Below are 12,178 nucleotides of genomic sequence, written 5' to 3' on the forward strand. Positions count from 1 at the left end.
GACTCCTTGGTTGAACTTTTTTTAAATACCAAATCACTTGGGTGAATTTTAGCATTGTTAGTGACTATGCTCCACCCCCCACTCCCAATGACCTTTTTGATAGAATTCGACAGAGATCGAAAAGATAGAGGTAAATGGGACCTCTACCTTGAAGTATACCTGTGTTATGGTTTGGCTGGTCCATTTTAAAGGAAGGAAATGAAAATTGGGATGTGTTCTGTCCACTCTGGGGTAGAAAGGGAAACTGGGCCTTGGAGAACCAACTCTTGCTGCCTGTCACCCGAGACAGCGTGGTGTCAAGGAAAAAAACATGTAAAAGTAGTTTACAAAAGGGTATGTCTCCTTCCAGTAGAGGAGCTCATCTGGCAAATGGAGTTCATAGTAGACAAATATATTTGCTTTGGGAGAGCAGAGGAGACCTCACTTCCTCTGTAAGCTGTTGCTGAGTTAAGAGTGAGAGCACAGATGCTCCCAGCACTGAGGGACTGCAGATGTGAGTGTACATTTAGCATTTCTGCATGTCCCAGTCTTGCCTGTGATGCACTCTCCTTGTTTTATCTCTAAGGATCCTTCACAGATATTGGCAAAGAGTCATAATTTTATCAGTGTCCTGGATTCTTTCTACTACCAATAATCATATTGCAGGCTGAATCTTCAGGAAGCTTTTCAGGTTGTTTGTGGGCTATGTATGCTCTTAATAGGAGCTAGACTCTGGTCTTCAGTCAGGATTATGTTGCAGCAGCAGGTTTCATTTTGGTGCATTGCATTGTGGGGTTACTGTTGCGGAGATGCAGAGGTACGGGTTGGATCTGTAGGTCGTTGAATAGCTGTACTAAGATTAATATATCAGAGTCCACTTGGAGGGAGCTTGAGTCTTTCTGGGGCCTGTCATCAGTCCTGACCCGTTGAATATTTTTTGTGTGTCTTAAGGTAAATCATGAAAGGTAGGATTATCAGTTTTGTAGCCGACATGAAGTTGCAAGGTCTAGTTAACATGCTGATTGACAACATAAAGCTTTTGGTGTAAAGCTTTTAAGGCTTTATGAGGAAAGGATAAAAATACTGTTATTGGGAGAAAAAGCATTGTAGTGGATATAGCATAAAAATAAATATGGGCAGACCTAGCTTTTATTTTTAGTGCTTTCTTTAACTTTGCTTGGATAATTTAATATCCAGGCTTTTCACTGAAATTAGTTTGGTAAGGAGTTGCGTAGTTAAGCTCTTCATTCAGTTTTATAAATCATGCTTCTGCCAGATGAGAAATGGACCCTTGCTTTTGTAGAAATAATACAGTTTCAAGCTTTGGTAAGAGGCTTTTCACTTCTTTCTCTTACCAAAAAGGTTCAGTTCAGTTCAGTCACTTAGTCGTGTCCGACTCTTTGTGACCCTGTGAATCGCAACACGCCAGGCCTCCCTGTCTATCACCAACTCCCAGAGTTCACCCAAACTCATGTGCATCGAGTCGGTGATACCATCCAGCCATCTCATCCTCTGTCGTCCCCTTCTCCTCCTGCCCTCAATCCCTCCCAGCATCAGGGTCTTTTCCAATGAGTCAGCTCTTTGCATAAGGTGGCCAAAGTATTGGAGTTTCAGCCTCAGCATCAGTCCTTCCAATGAACACCCAGGACTGATCTCCTTTAGGATGGACTGGTTGGATCTCCTTGCAGTCCAAGGGACTCACAAGAGTGAGTCCCTTCTCCAGTACCATAGTTCAAAAGCATCAATTCTTCGGTGCTCAGCTTTCTTCACAGTCCAACTCTTACATCCATACATGACCACTGGAAAAACCATAGCCTTGACTAGACGGACCTTTGCTGGCAAAGTAATATCTGCTTTTCAACATGCTATCTAGGTTGGTCATAACTTTATGCAGAGTACATCATGAGAAACGCTCGGCTGGAAGAGGCACAAGCTGGAATCAAGATTGCCGGGAGTTGCCGGGAGAAATATCAATAACCTCAGATATGCAGATGATACCACCCTTATGGCAGAAAGTGAAGAAGAACTAGAAAGCCTCTTGATGAAAGTGAAAGAGGAGACTGAAAAAGTTGGCTTAAAGCTCAACATTCAGAAAACTAAGATCATGGCATCTGGTCCCATCACTTCATGGGAAATAGATAGGAAAACAGTGGAAGCAGTGTCAGACTTTATTTTTTTGGGCTCCAAAATCACTGCAGATGGTGTTTGCAGCCATGAAATTAAAAGACGCTTACTCCTTGGATTTCAAAGCATAATTTCGTTCCCTTTGTGACCCAGTTAACTCCTATATAATAATTTTATATTTGTGAATATAGTATATTTTAGTAAACAACTTTTATTGTAGTATAAAATTAATTATAACCTGTGATTCATTGCCTAAGCATTCTATTGGATTTATTATTCTGAGGTAGAAAATGAGGCATATGCAGGTGGTATACAAAATGTGACAATAATTCATATTTAGATAAATATTTTAGGTGGGTTCTTTCATTGTAATGGTTGTAAACAGATTGATTCATATTTTAGCTTAGATGAAATTAATTGTGAAATAGTCCTTCAAATATGCTGATTCATTAAGAGTTGTTTTGTTTTGTTTTAAAGGAAAATAGAAATAGTGCAGTTTGCTAGCCGGACACGCCAACTCTTTGTTCGACTTTTAGCTTTAGTAAAATGGGCTAATAATGCTGGCAAAGTGGAAAAATGTGCGGTGAGTTAAACTTTTGACTTTATTTTATATAAAATAACGTTTTGGAATGTTAACTTGTAATAGGCATAGTTTCTAATTTTAACTGTAACATATCTGCTGATAGGTTTTTGGAGGCATTACTTATGTGAGTAATCATTTCTGTATGATAATATATAGTATGTATCTGTAGAAACTTATTTTTTGTTTATGGACACCTAATCAGAAAAAAAAGAGTAGACCATATTTGGAGACATTAAATATGAGACTGGATGTAAAGGGGGAAAATGGTTAGTTTACATTTGTATGATTTCTTAGAGTTTACAAAGTATTCCCTAAATTTTGCCTCTTGATTTCTTGACAACCCTTTGAGAGTGGCAGAGTCTGAATTCTCTTCTTATTTTACAGATAAGGAAATAAGGTTCCTCGAAGTTAAATAGCTTTTTCAGGGCCACAGAACTGACGATAGCATTTATTTGTCGCTTTATTTATTTATTGGGGCTTCGTTGGTGGCTCAGACAGTAAAGAATCCACCTGCAAAGCAGGAGACCCAGGTTCGATTTCTGGGTTGGGAAGATGCCCTGGAGAAGGGCATGGCTACCTACTCCAGTATTCTTGCCTGGAGAATTCCATGGACAGGGGAGCCTGGTGGGCTACAGTCTTTGGGGTCGCAAAGAGTCAGACATGACTGAGCAACTAACATACTTGTTTATTCATCTGTTCATTCTCCAGACCTTTATTGCACACGAGGCATAAAGACATGGTGGATTGAGACTCGAATAAGGCATAGTCCCTGCCCTCAAGAAGCTCGTGGTCTTTTGACTGTTGGGTCACTTTTTTGAATTCAAAAGGGTGACCTGTAGTGAAGTTTACCAAAGATGCTAAAATATGCCCACCACACACACCCCCCTCAAAAGTTTTAAGCTATATTCAAGAAGGGTTAAGGAGTTCATATTGGAAAGGGTAATTATAATAAAATGAATAAAATCCTAAAATGATGAGAGCATGTATTAATCCACATTAATTGAAGTTAGTTCTCCAGATCCAGCTCTGCAAGGTCAAGTAGCCTTCTAGCCACTGTAGGAAAAGTGGATAGATTCTCTAAGTGAACTTGACACTGATGCTCAGATTCTTTTTTCCCATTCAGTTATGTAATGACATTTAAAAGTTTTATCAGTTTTTATAGGTGCAAGTTCAGAAAAAGCTTACACTGGGTAAATTATATTCAGATCATTTTCAAATTCTGAATTTACCAGGTTTCCTAGATAAATTAAAATCAGCTACTCAGTGTAGAGGTAATTTGTTTTTTGCACCTGACAAGCTAAGTTGAAATATTTTGATAGTAGCTGTATTTGGAGATTTATTAGGGTTTGCATATTCCATAAAGTTTCACTTCAGAAAGAAATCTATAACACAATTGTATTTCTGCCCATGACTTTCTGAAATGTCTCCTCAATTTTAGCCCAGTGCATTTGATATCTTCAGTTTCACTAAGTTCCCCTATCATTAGACAGAAAGCTTATGTGAAAATTGCTAAAGTGAAAGGAAAAGAGGTTATGAAGAAGTTGAGAACTTAAAATTCTAGAATAATATATTTTTTGAAAGTTAAAAGAAGACTTATTTCTAGCCACAGATTTTTTTGTCTCTAGGAGTAAGCTGATACCATCCTTCTATATAACATTGGTCAAAGAGGGGGTATCTTGTACCATATATTGAGTTTTTTTTAATGGGGGAAAAGTCCTTTTATTTATTCATCTGTCTGTTGATTTCCTTGGTAAATTAAAGTTTGTAGACAGAAAGTCTTTTGTACACTGTAAAACATCATTCAAAGAATACTTTTTTAAATAAAGATGAATGTAAAGATGAATAAACTGGCTTATTTTAAGCTTATTCATCAGAAAGTTTACAATTCGTTTCATTGTTTTTGGAAATTTGGGCACCAAGCCTAATGAATCTATTTTGGTCAAAATGAAGAAGCATGGTATAGTATTTCTGAAAAGTCCCAAGGTTTGTTTTCAATAGTTAATTTGGGGTTATCTTTTCCTAAAGATATTAAAACTTTCAGTGAAGAATTAGGTATTACTGAAGTATATAAAATGTAGATGTTCAGTTTTTCAAATCCAGTGTTAAATCCCTAATTATACCATGGGTCTTTAAATTACCTGTTTGATACTACTGAGCTGTATGTTGATAAAATAATATCAAGCAAAATCTAAAACTCTTGGTTTTGATATTGAGCCATATTGTATTCATCTTTCATTAATTCATAGTATTTTCCTGTTAGTTTTTTGAACTGTGTGTCACAGTAAGTCATATTCTGAATAAAGTCTCATATTGAACTTTATATATAACGTTTCAGTATTTTTGTGACTGTAGATACCGTTGTGCTTTTGTCAAGAATAAAGTCCATTAACTGGAGAATTAGAGGATTATTCACATATTGACACTTGGTGTTCTCAACTTAATGATTATTTAACTAGACTCATTAGAGGTTCTTAATAGATAATGATTTTTAGCCATGCCAGACATATTAAGTGTTTAGCTGAGTGTATAAATACATGGTTTATAGAACTCTGATTAATGGTGAAACAATCTGTATAATGTTCTAGCTAAGAAAAAGAAAAATCTCTCTCCAAAGCAATATTGAGGTACAATTCAGATACCATACAGGCTGCCCATTTAAAACATACAATTCTGAGAATTCCTGGTGGTCCAGTTGTTAGGACTCTGCACTTCCACTGCAGGCGGCGCAGATTCGATCCCTGGTCAGGGAACTAAAATCCCACAGACTATGTGGTGTGGCCAAAAAACAATAATAAAAAAGTGTACAATTCAGTGGTTTTTAGTATATTGACAGATATGTGCAACCATCACCACAGTCAGTTTTAGAAAATTTTCAAATTGTTACCCTTTAACTGTCACCCGAAGTACCCCCCCAGCCCTAAGCAGTCTCTGCTGTCTCTATAGATATGCCTCTTCTGAATATTTACATATAAATGGAATCATAATATATGGTCTTTTGTGATTGTCTTCTTTCATTTAGCATAATGTTTTCAAGGGTCTTCCATGTTGTACCGTGTATCAGTACTTCATTTTTATAGCTGAATTGTATGGATCTACTGCATTTTGTTTATCATTTTGTTTATCAGCAGAAGTTGAAAGAAGCAGGATTCAAAATGGTTTTAAATATGTTCTAATCAGAGTAGAGTCATGCTTCAGGTTCAGGATGGGAAAGGGGACCTTGCTTGAAGGAGACTGATGCACAGAAGATCAAGGCCTTTTAGTTAACTTCAGGGTTGCTGTGTGGTAACAGTGTCGTGGCTCCTGATGTTAGAAGTTAGTGTTGGTGGTGTTTATAGACTCCCATTTTACTAGTCATGGAAGGTAGCATTTCTACAGGGCTATGCTGGTCTTCAGTGAAGAGTTAGAAAAAACAGTTTTTGTTTCCAGCTTCTCTGATTATTGACTATCTTTGAGCAAATGTAGAAACGTCAGCCTCAAGTTTTTCATCTCTAAGGTGATGGTAATTAACTGTTTTTGTCTATTTCTTAGAGTTGTAAAAATCAGATAATAAGTGTGGGAATGCTGAGAAAATGTAGGGCATTGTGTGAGCCTGATGTGTTATTAATTCTGGATACCATATTTTAAGTTGACCACTGATAAACTGGACCATTTCCAAGCAGTGGACTAGGGATGGTAAGTCAGGAATTTGGAGATTTGAAGACTAATTGATATGGTTTGCAGTGTTCAGCTTGAAGATAGAGTGCGGCTTCCCCTATTTGAAAGACACAAAAGACTTTTAAGTATTGTTCCAAAAGGAATTAGTTTTCAGCTTCTGGATGAACTCTGTTAGTTTAGGCACACTTGTGAAATGCATTGAGTAGAGAACTGATGGAAAGGTTTTCTGTATCAGGATGAAGTTGGCCTAGATCTCATAATGGGCAATGTTTACTGAGTGTTTTATATGTTCTAGGTACTGTTCTAAAGGTTTCATATGCATAAACTCTTAATCCTCAGAACAACCTTATGAGAGGGAGAAAACCATCTCCATTTTATATTGAAAAAACAGAGGCACAGAGGGAAAGTAACTTGTCCAAGGTTACAGGGCTAATAAATTGCAGAATTAAAATTGAGACCAAGGCAGTCTGGGTCCAGGAGTCCATGCATTTATATCTACTTTATTACCAGTCAACTCTAGAAATCTGTAAGAGAAAAAGCATTTCACTCTATTTATTTTTCCTGACTTGTCATATGTATGTGTAATGTTAAGGATGGAGAAATGAATTGGGAAACCTTTTATTTAAATTGATAGAATATGACTGGTTTTAAAACTATTTCTTCTTTCCTCAAATTACTGGGAAATTTTTTGATGAAATATTTTGACGTATGGAAAAGCTATATTATTTCTTAAGATTTACTTTGTAATCAGTAAATGATATATGAAGTGAAAAGTGGCTAGTTTTCAAGGAAGCTTAATGCGTTTACCTTTTGCTTTAAAGATGATCTCAAGCTTCTTAGATCAGCAAGCCATCCTGTTTGTGGACACTGCGGATCGCCTGGCCTCGTTAGCTAGAGACGCTCTGGTCCATGCACGCCTGCCTAGTTTTGCCATCCCATATGCTATTGATGTGCTGACTACTGGGTCTTATCCACGGCTGCCAACCTGCATCAGAGTAAGTGTGTTCCCACTGCCCCCCCCCCCCCCAAAATTGAAGGCTTTGGAATTAGATTCTAGAATATTAATAAATAGCCCAGTCCCCCCCCCCAAAAAAAAAACTGTTCTGTGTTTTAAAATAAATACTTCATGTAGTTTGTTTTTTCTCTCATGAAAATTTGGGGGAGGGGAGGTGTTGAAATAAATTGGAGCCAGAACATGAGTAGCTATCAAAATGAGTTATGTATTCATTTAGGTGAGGGTGAACAGAATTGCAAAGGTGACATCTATTTCAGATGTGAAAATATGGCACACGAATTGCTTTTTGGAAGTGTTTTTTATAGAATTTGTTGCAGTTGTTTATTCACTCGACGCTATTGTATTTTATACTTCTAAGAAGTGGTAGAAATCATCTAGTGACATTAAGTTGGTTTCATAAATAGAGCATGAAGAAGACTGTTGCATTATTATCTTAGCCAGGCGACTGGTGGAATCATTGACACTCTAATACATGATAGTAATGGTCACTATTATTGGATGTAGACTGCAGAAACGAGTGTTGAGATTCTCTCGGGTAAAGTAAGAAAGTACTGTGTTAGGGCAGGTGCAGGTAAAAATTATGTCTCTTTGCACATTATTTCTAAATCACTTGAACATTTTTGTAGGATAAAATTATTCCTCCAGACCCAATTACCAAAATTGAGAAGCAAGCTACACTTCACCAGCTGAACCAGATTCTTAGACATCGGCTTGTAACCACGGATCTTCCTCCTCAGTTAGCAAATCTTACAGTTGGTATGTGCTTGGAATATATTTTTAAAGAATTGACTTGTTAGAATATTTTTTAAATCAGCTTTTGGGAGTTTTATCTTTTAAAATATCATTATGAAGTCTTTACCTACAATTTTGGTGGTGTTTGAAACTGTAATTTGTGCCATATCATTTCACTGTATCTGGAAATACAGTGCTGGTATTTGAAGCTGAGGAGAGGGCAAGATCACCTGGGGCTGGAGGAGAGCCTGGGTCCTAGAGTTGAGCCTCAGTATTGTTCCTTGATATTTAGAAGAGTTGCCTTTGATTTCTCGATGACCTGGATGCTGGCTACTGTTAATGCAGGAAATACTGAATTGTTTGAACACTTATGAAAGAATCTTCAATCTATTTAAGATTTCTTGTGAGCAAGACTAAAAAGTTCTAGGTTAGCAGGAGGAGGCTGCTTATTTTCTAGCAAAGTAGACGACTTCTTCTTCTTCTTCTAAAAGCAAATGGCCGAGTGAAGTTTCGAGTTGAAGGAGAATTTGAAGCCACCTTGACTGTGATGGGAGATGACCCTGATGTTCCGTGGCGTCTTCTCAAGCTAGAAATTCTAGTTGAGGATAAGGAAACAGGAGGTAAATCATAAATACTGATTTAAATCAGTATTGATTTAAATGTTGGATGTTTTTATGTTATTGATACATTCTTGCAGAATAATACATGTGTTTAACAGTTTATCCTGTAATTTGAAACAGATTTTATGATAATCATAACTCCCTACTAACCACAAAGGTTTCAGTGTTTCTATAGTATAATCAGTAATATTCATAGATAATTTCAGTGTTTTTTTTTTTTGACTTATTGTTAGTATACTCTTCCTTAGTTGGTCTATGACACAGTCTGGATACTTTTCTGAGTAACCACCTCCTTTTTTCCCGCCAATGGAAGATGGGCGAGCCTTGGTTCATAGTATGCAGATCAACTTTATCCATCAACTGGTACAATCTAGGCTCTTTGCTGATGAGAAACCTCTTCAGGACATGTACAACTGCCTGCGTATCCTTCTGAAATTTGAGCCCTGTATTTGTGAAGAATTTGTATCCCTCCACCCCCAACACACTTTCCTAGTGGCTCAGTGGTAAAGAACTCACCTGCCAGTGTGGGAGATGTGAGTTCGATCCCTGGGTCAGAAGGGTCCCCTGGAGGAGGAAATGGCAACCCACTCCAGTATTCTTGCCTGGGAAATCCAATGGACAGAGGAGACTGGTGTGCTGCAGTCCATGGGGTCGCAAAAGAGTCGGACACGACTAAGTGACTAAACAGCAACCCCCCCACAGCACACACGTTTCCATTTGCCTCTAGTCCTGAACTGGAGCAGCTTAAACTCTCTCCCTTACCCTTTCAGGGTGGAAATGGGGCTTGGGAACTGGCCAGTGTAAAGAATAATGGTAGATCTTTTTTTTTTTTTTTTAAACCAAGCTTTTCATTTTACTGTTGACTTTGCAGGTAAAAATTTTAAATAATGAGGTAGAAATAGTACTCTTTGGAGAGAAAAAATTAGGTCTACCCATATTCTCTAAACTATGATGAATTAAGGGGTAACCTTGACCTTATGTTTTGTTTATATTGGTTCAAAATTAAATGTAAAACCTTTTTCTAAAATTATGTCACAAATTGCACCTCCTTTTATATACATCACTGGAGAAATATAATGGTCAACTTTTGGGGAATAGAGCATTTGTTATATGAAGTTTGCTTATACTTCTTTGGCTGTTGTAGTAATATATTAGATTTGCTTAACTAGATCCATCAGATTCTTTCTGCTTATCACTTCAGTTAGAAGTGCTACATTCTCAAACTCTAATGTTAATCCGAGAGCGGTGGGGAGACCTTGTACAGGTGGAAAGGTATCATGCAGGAAAATGCCTCTCCCTCTCAGTTTGGAAGTAAGTAAAGTTGATTCTGGGGTCATGCAATGACTGTAAATACTCTTTGTTCTCTTTGTTTCTCCTTTTCTCTCATGCATCTGATTTTCTTTGTATCTAGCAACCTGAATTTGTATGGTAAGGTCCCATGGTATCCTAAACCACATAGGACATCCATAATTAGCACCTTTCTTAGAACATGGCATGTTTTAAATATGTAGATATTTGTCTGTTTGTACTAAAACTTACTATTCTTAAAAGATTAGATTACTCTGGCTTCAAACCAGATTGCTAAAAGACCAGTAGGTTAAATTACTGGGTATCATTTTTTAAAAATCCTTGCCAGTCACAGTGTTATATTTTGAATTGTACTTTTTACAAACTTCTGGGGAAGGTCTTGTAATCCTCTTCTCCATTTGAACTTTGCTTGGTTTTCATTTTCTGTAAAGGAATCAGAGGTGAATAGGCACCACTTAGAGACAGTTTGTTTTGTTTGGGGATTTTTTATGTGTATATGTGTTTTTAATTCTGTGTGTGTGTTTTTTAATGTAGTAGATCATATTGTGTTGGATTACAGAATAGCTGTCTTCCCAATATTAATATTCCCTCAACAAAGAGTGAGTGCCTGCCATGTTGTAGACTTTGGATAAGGTACACAGTAGACTCTCTTTTATTCCAGAAGTTAACAGATTGTTGTAAAAAATTCTTAATATTCTTTTTTCTCTTTAGTCAACAGGTTCTTGGGAGAAAAACAGGGACAGCATCTGTTCACAAAGTTACAATTAAAATTGATGAGAATGATGCCTCCAAGCCTTTACAGATTTTTCATGATCCTCCTTTGCCGGCTTCTGATTCCAAATTAGTAGAAAGAGCCATGAAGGTAAAAGAACTTAATATATTTTAATATTGGCTTGATCAAATGAATATAATGTAACATCATTTCTACTTAAGCTTTTAGCACAAATTCTTTAAAATACCTAATGGTTCCTAAAACCCTTTATGAAACTTATTTTAAATGAATGTTATGCTGATAGGTTTGTTGTGGTTGTTTTAACATCTAACATGGTAAGGTATAATTTTTAAGATATTCTTTCAAATTTTGTAATTTAGATCAGATAACCACTTTAATTTTTGTTAAGATCTGCCATTTAATCACTGTGATAACTATGATTAACAGTGTCTTGATCTATACTTGCCAGATGTTAACTATAGCCTTTAAGCTATCAATACCATTGTTTAAGTTTGCTTTCTTTTATTGGTTAACACTTCATCAGTGTGTTCTAAAAGGAAGTATCTTGAAGCATAGTAATCTACTGTCAGACTTTTAAAGTAAAAATGTTCGAATTGTACATACGATTCTGTTCTTGTTTATGCAGATTGATCATTTATCAATAGAAAAACTCCTGATTGACAGTGTCCATGCACGAGCTCATCAGAAGCTTCAGGAACTGAAGGCCATTCTTAGAGGCGTCAATGCTAATGAAAACTGTAGGTTCTTTTGAAGTGACATTTCTGGGGCTTTCCAGGTGGCCCTAGCGGTAAAGAATCCAGCTGCTGATGCAGGAGGCATAAAGAGATGTGGGTTCAATCCCTGGGTAGGAAAGATCCCCTGGAGGGAGGGCATGGCAACCCACTCCAGTATTCTTACCAGGAGAATCCCACGCACAGAGGAGCTTAACGGGAAGCAACTTAGCACGCATGTCTTTCTTTTGTTTAAATTAGCATCTACTTTTATTTTATGAAGAGTCTTTTTTAAAATGACTTTTTTCCCTGATGTATTGATTTTGTTGTAAAAGCTGGGCATTTCTGCCTTTTAATTTATAATCTATCAAGCTTGTCCTAATTTTCCCCTTTCTTCTTTCTCATTTAGCTTGACCTTATTTTTGAAATGTATGCATATTGACTCTCCTTAAAACTTCCTTTTTGAAACAGAACCTGACTTAACATTTTAATATGAATCTCATTCTTCTAATTTTTCTTCTAAAAGGTTAATAAGGCAGCTTTGCAAATATTTATAATGTGTTTATAAAATATGCCTCTTTGAAATGAAGCTAAATTTATCCCATGTCTTCAAAAAAATTTTTTTTGAATTGTTAATATATCAACAGTTCAAAATAAGAAATACAGGTGTACACACCGTGAAAAATCTTCTAATTACCTAGTATATTCAGAGCGTTAGGA

The 12,178-nt window shown here is 36.7% G+C and overlaps 1 protein-coding gene across 3 annotated transcripts in view; it reads left to right on the forward strand.

The window, feature by feature from the left end:
* MED14 (mediator complex subunit 14) overlaps positions 1-12,178 on the forward strand; it is a 172,271-nt gene that overhangs the window by 117,325 nt on the left and 42,768 nt on the right. For all 3 annotated transcript variants that reach the window (XM_061410414.1, XM_061410412.1, XM_061410413.1), the window contains exons 3-10: positions 2,581-2,686; positions 7,162-7,335; positions 7,982-8,111; positions 8,579-8,707; positions 9,021-9,128; positions 9,886-10,018; positions 10,727-10,877; positions 11,374-11,485. In XM_061410414.1, coding sequence (XP_061266398.1) covers positions 7,162-7,335; positions 7,982-8,111; positions 8,579-8,707; positions 9,021-9,128; positions 9,886-10,018; positions 10,727-10,877; positions 11,374-11,485 — 937 coding nt within the window. In that variant the 5' untranslated portion in view covers positions 2,581-2,686. The remainder of the gene's footprint in view (positions 1-2,580; positions 2,687-7,161; positions 7,336-7,981; positions 8,112-8,578; positions 8,708-9,020; positions 9,129-9,885; positions 10,019-10,726; positions 10,878-11,373; positions 11,486-12,178) is intronic.

Source organism: Bos javanicus, chromosome X (assembly GCF_032452875.1).
Source record: "Bos javanicus breed banteng chromosome X, ARS-OSU_banteng_1.0, whole genome shotgun sequence".
Classification (NCBI taxonomy): domain Eukaryota; kingdom Metazoa; phylum Chordata; class Mammalia; order Artiodactyla; family Bovidae; genus Bos; species Bos javanicus.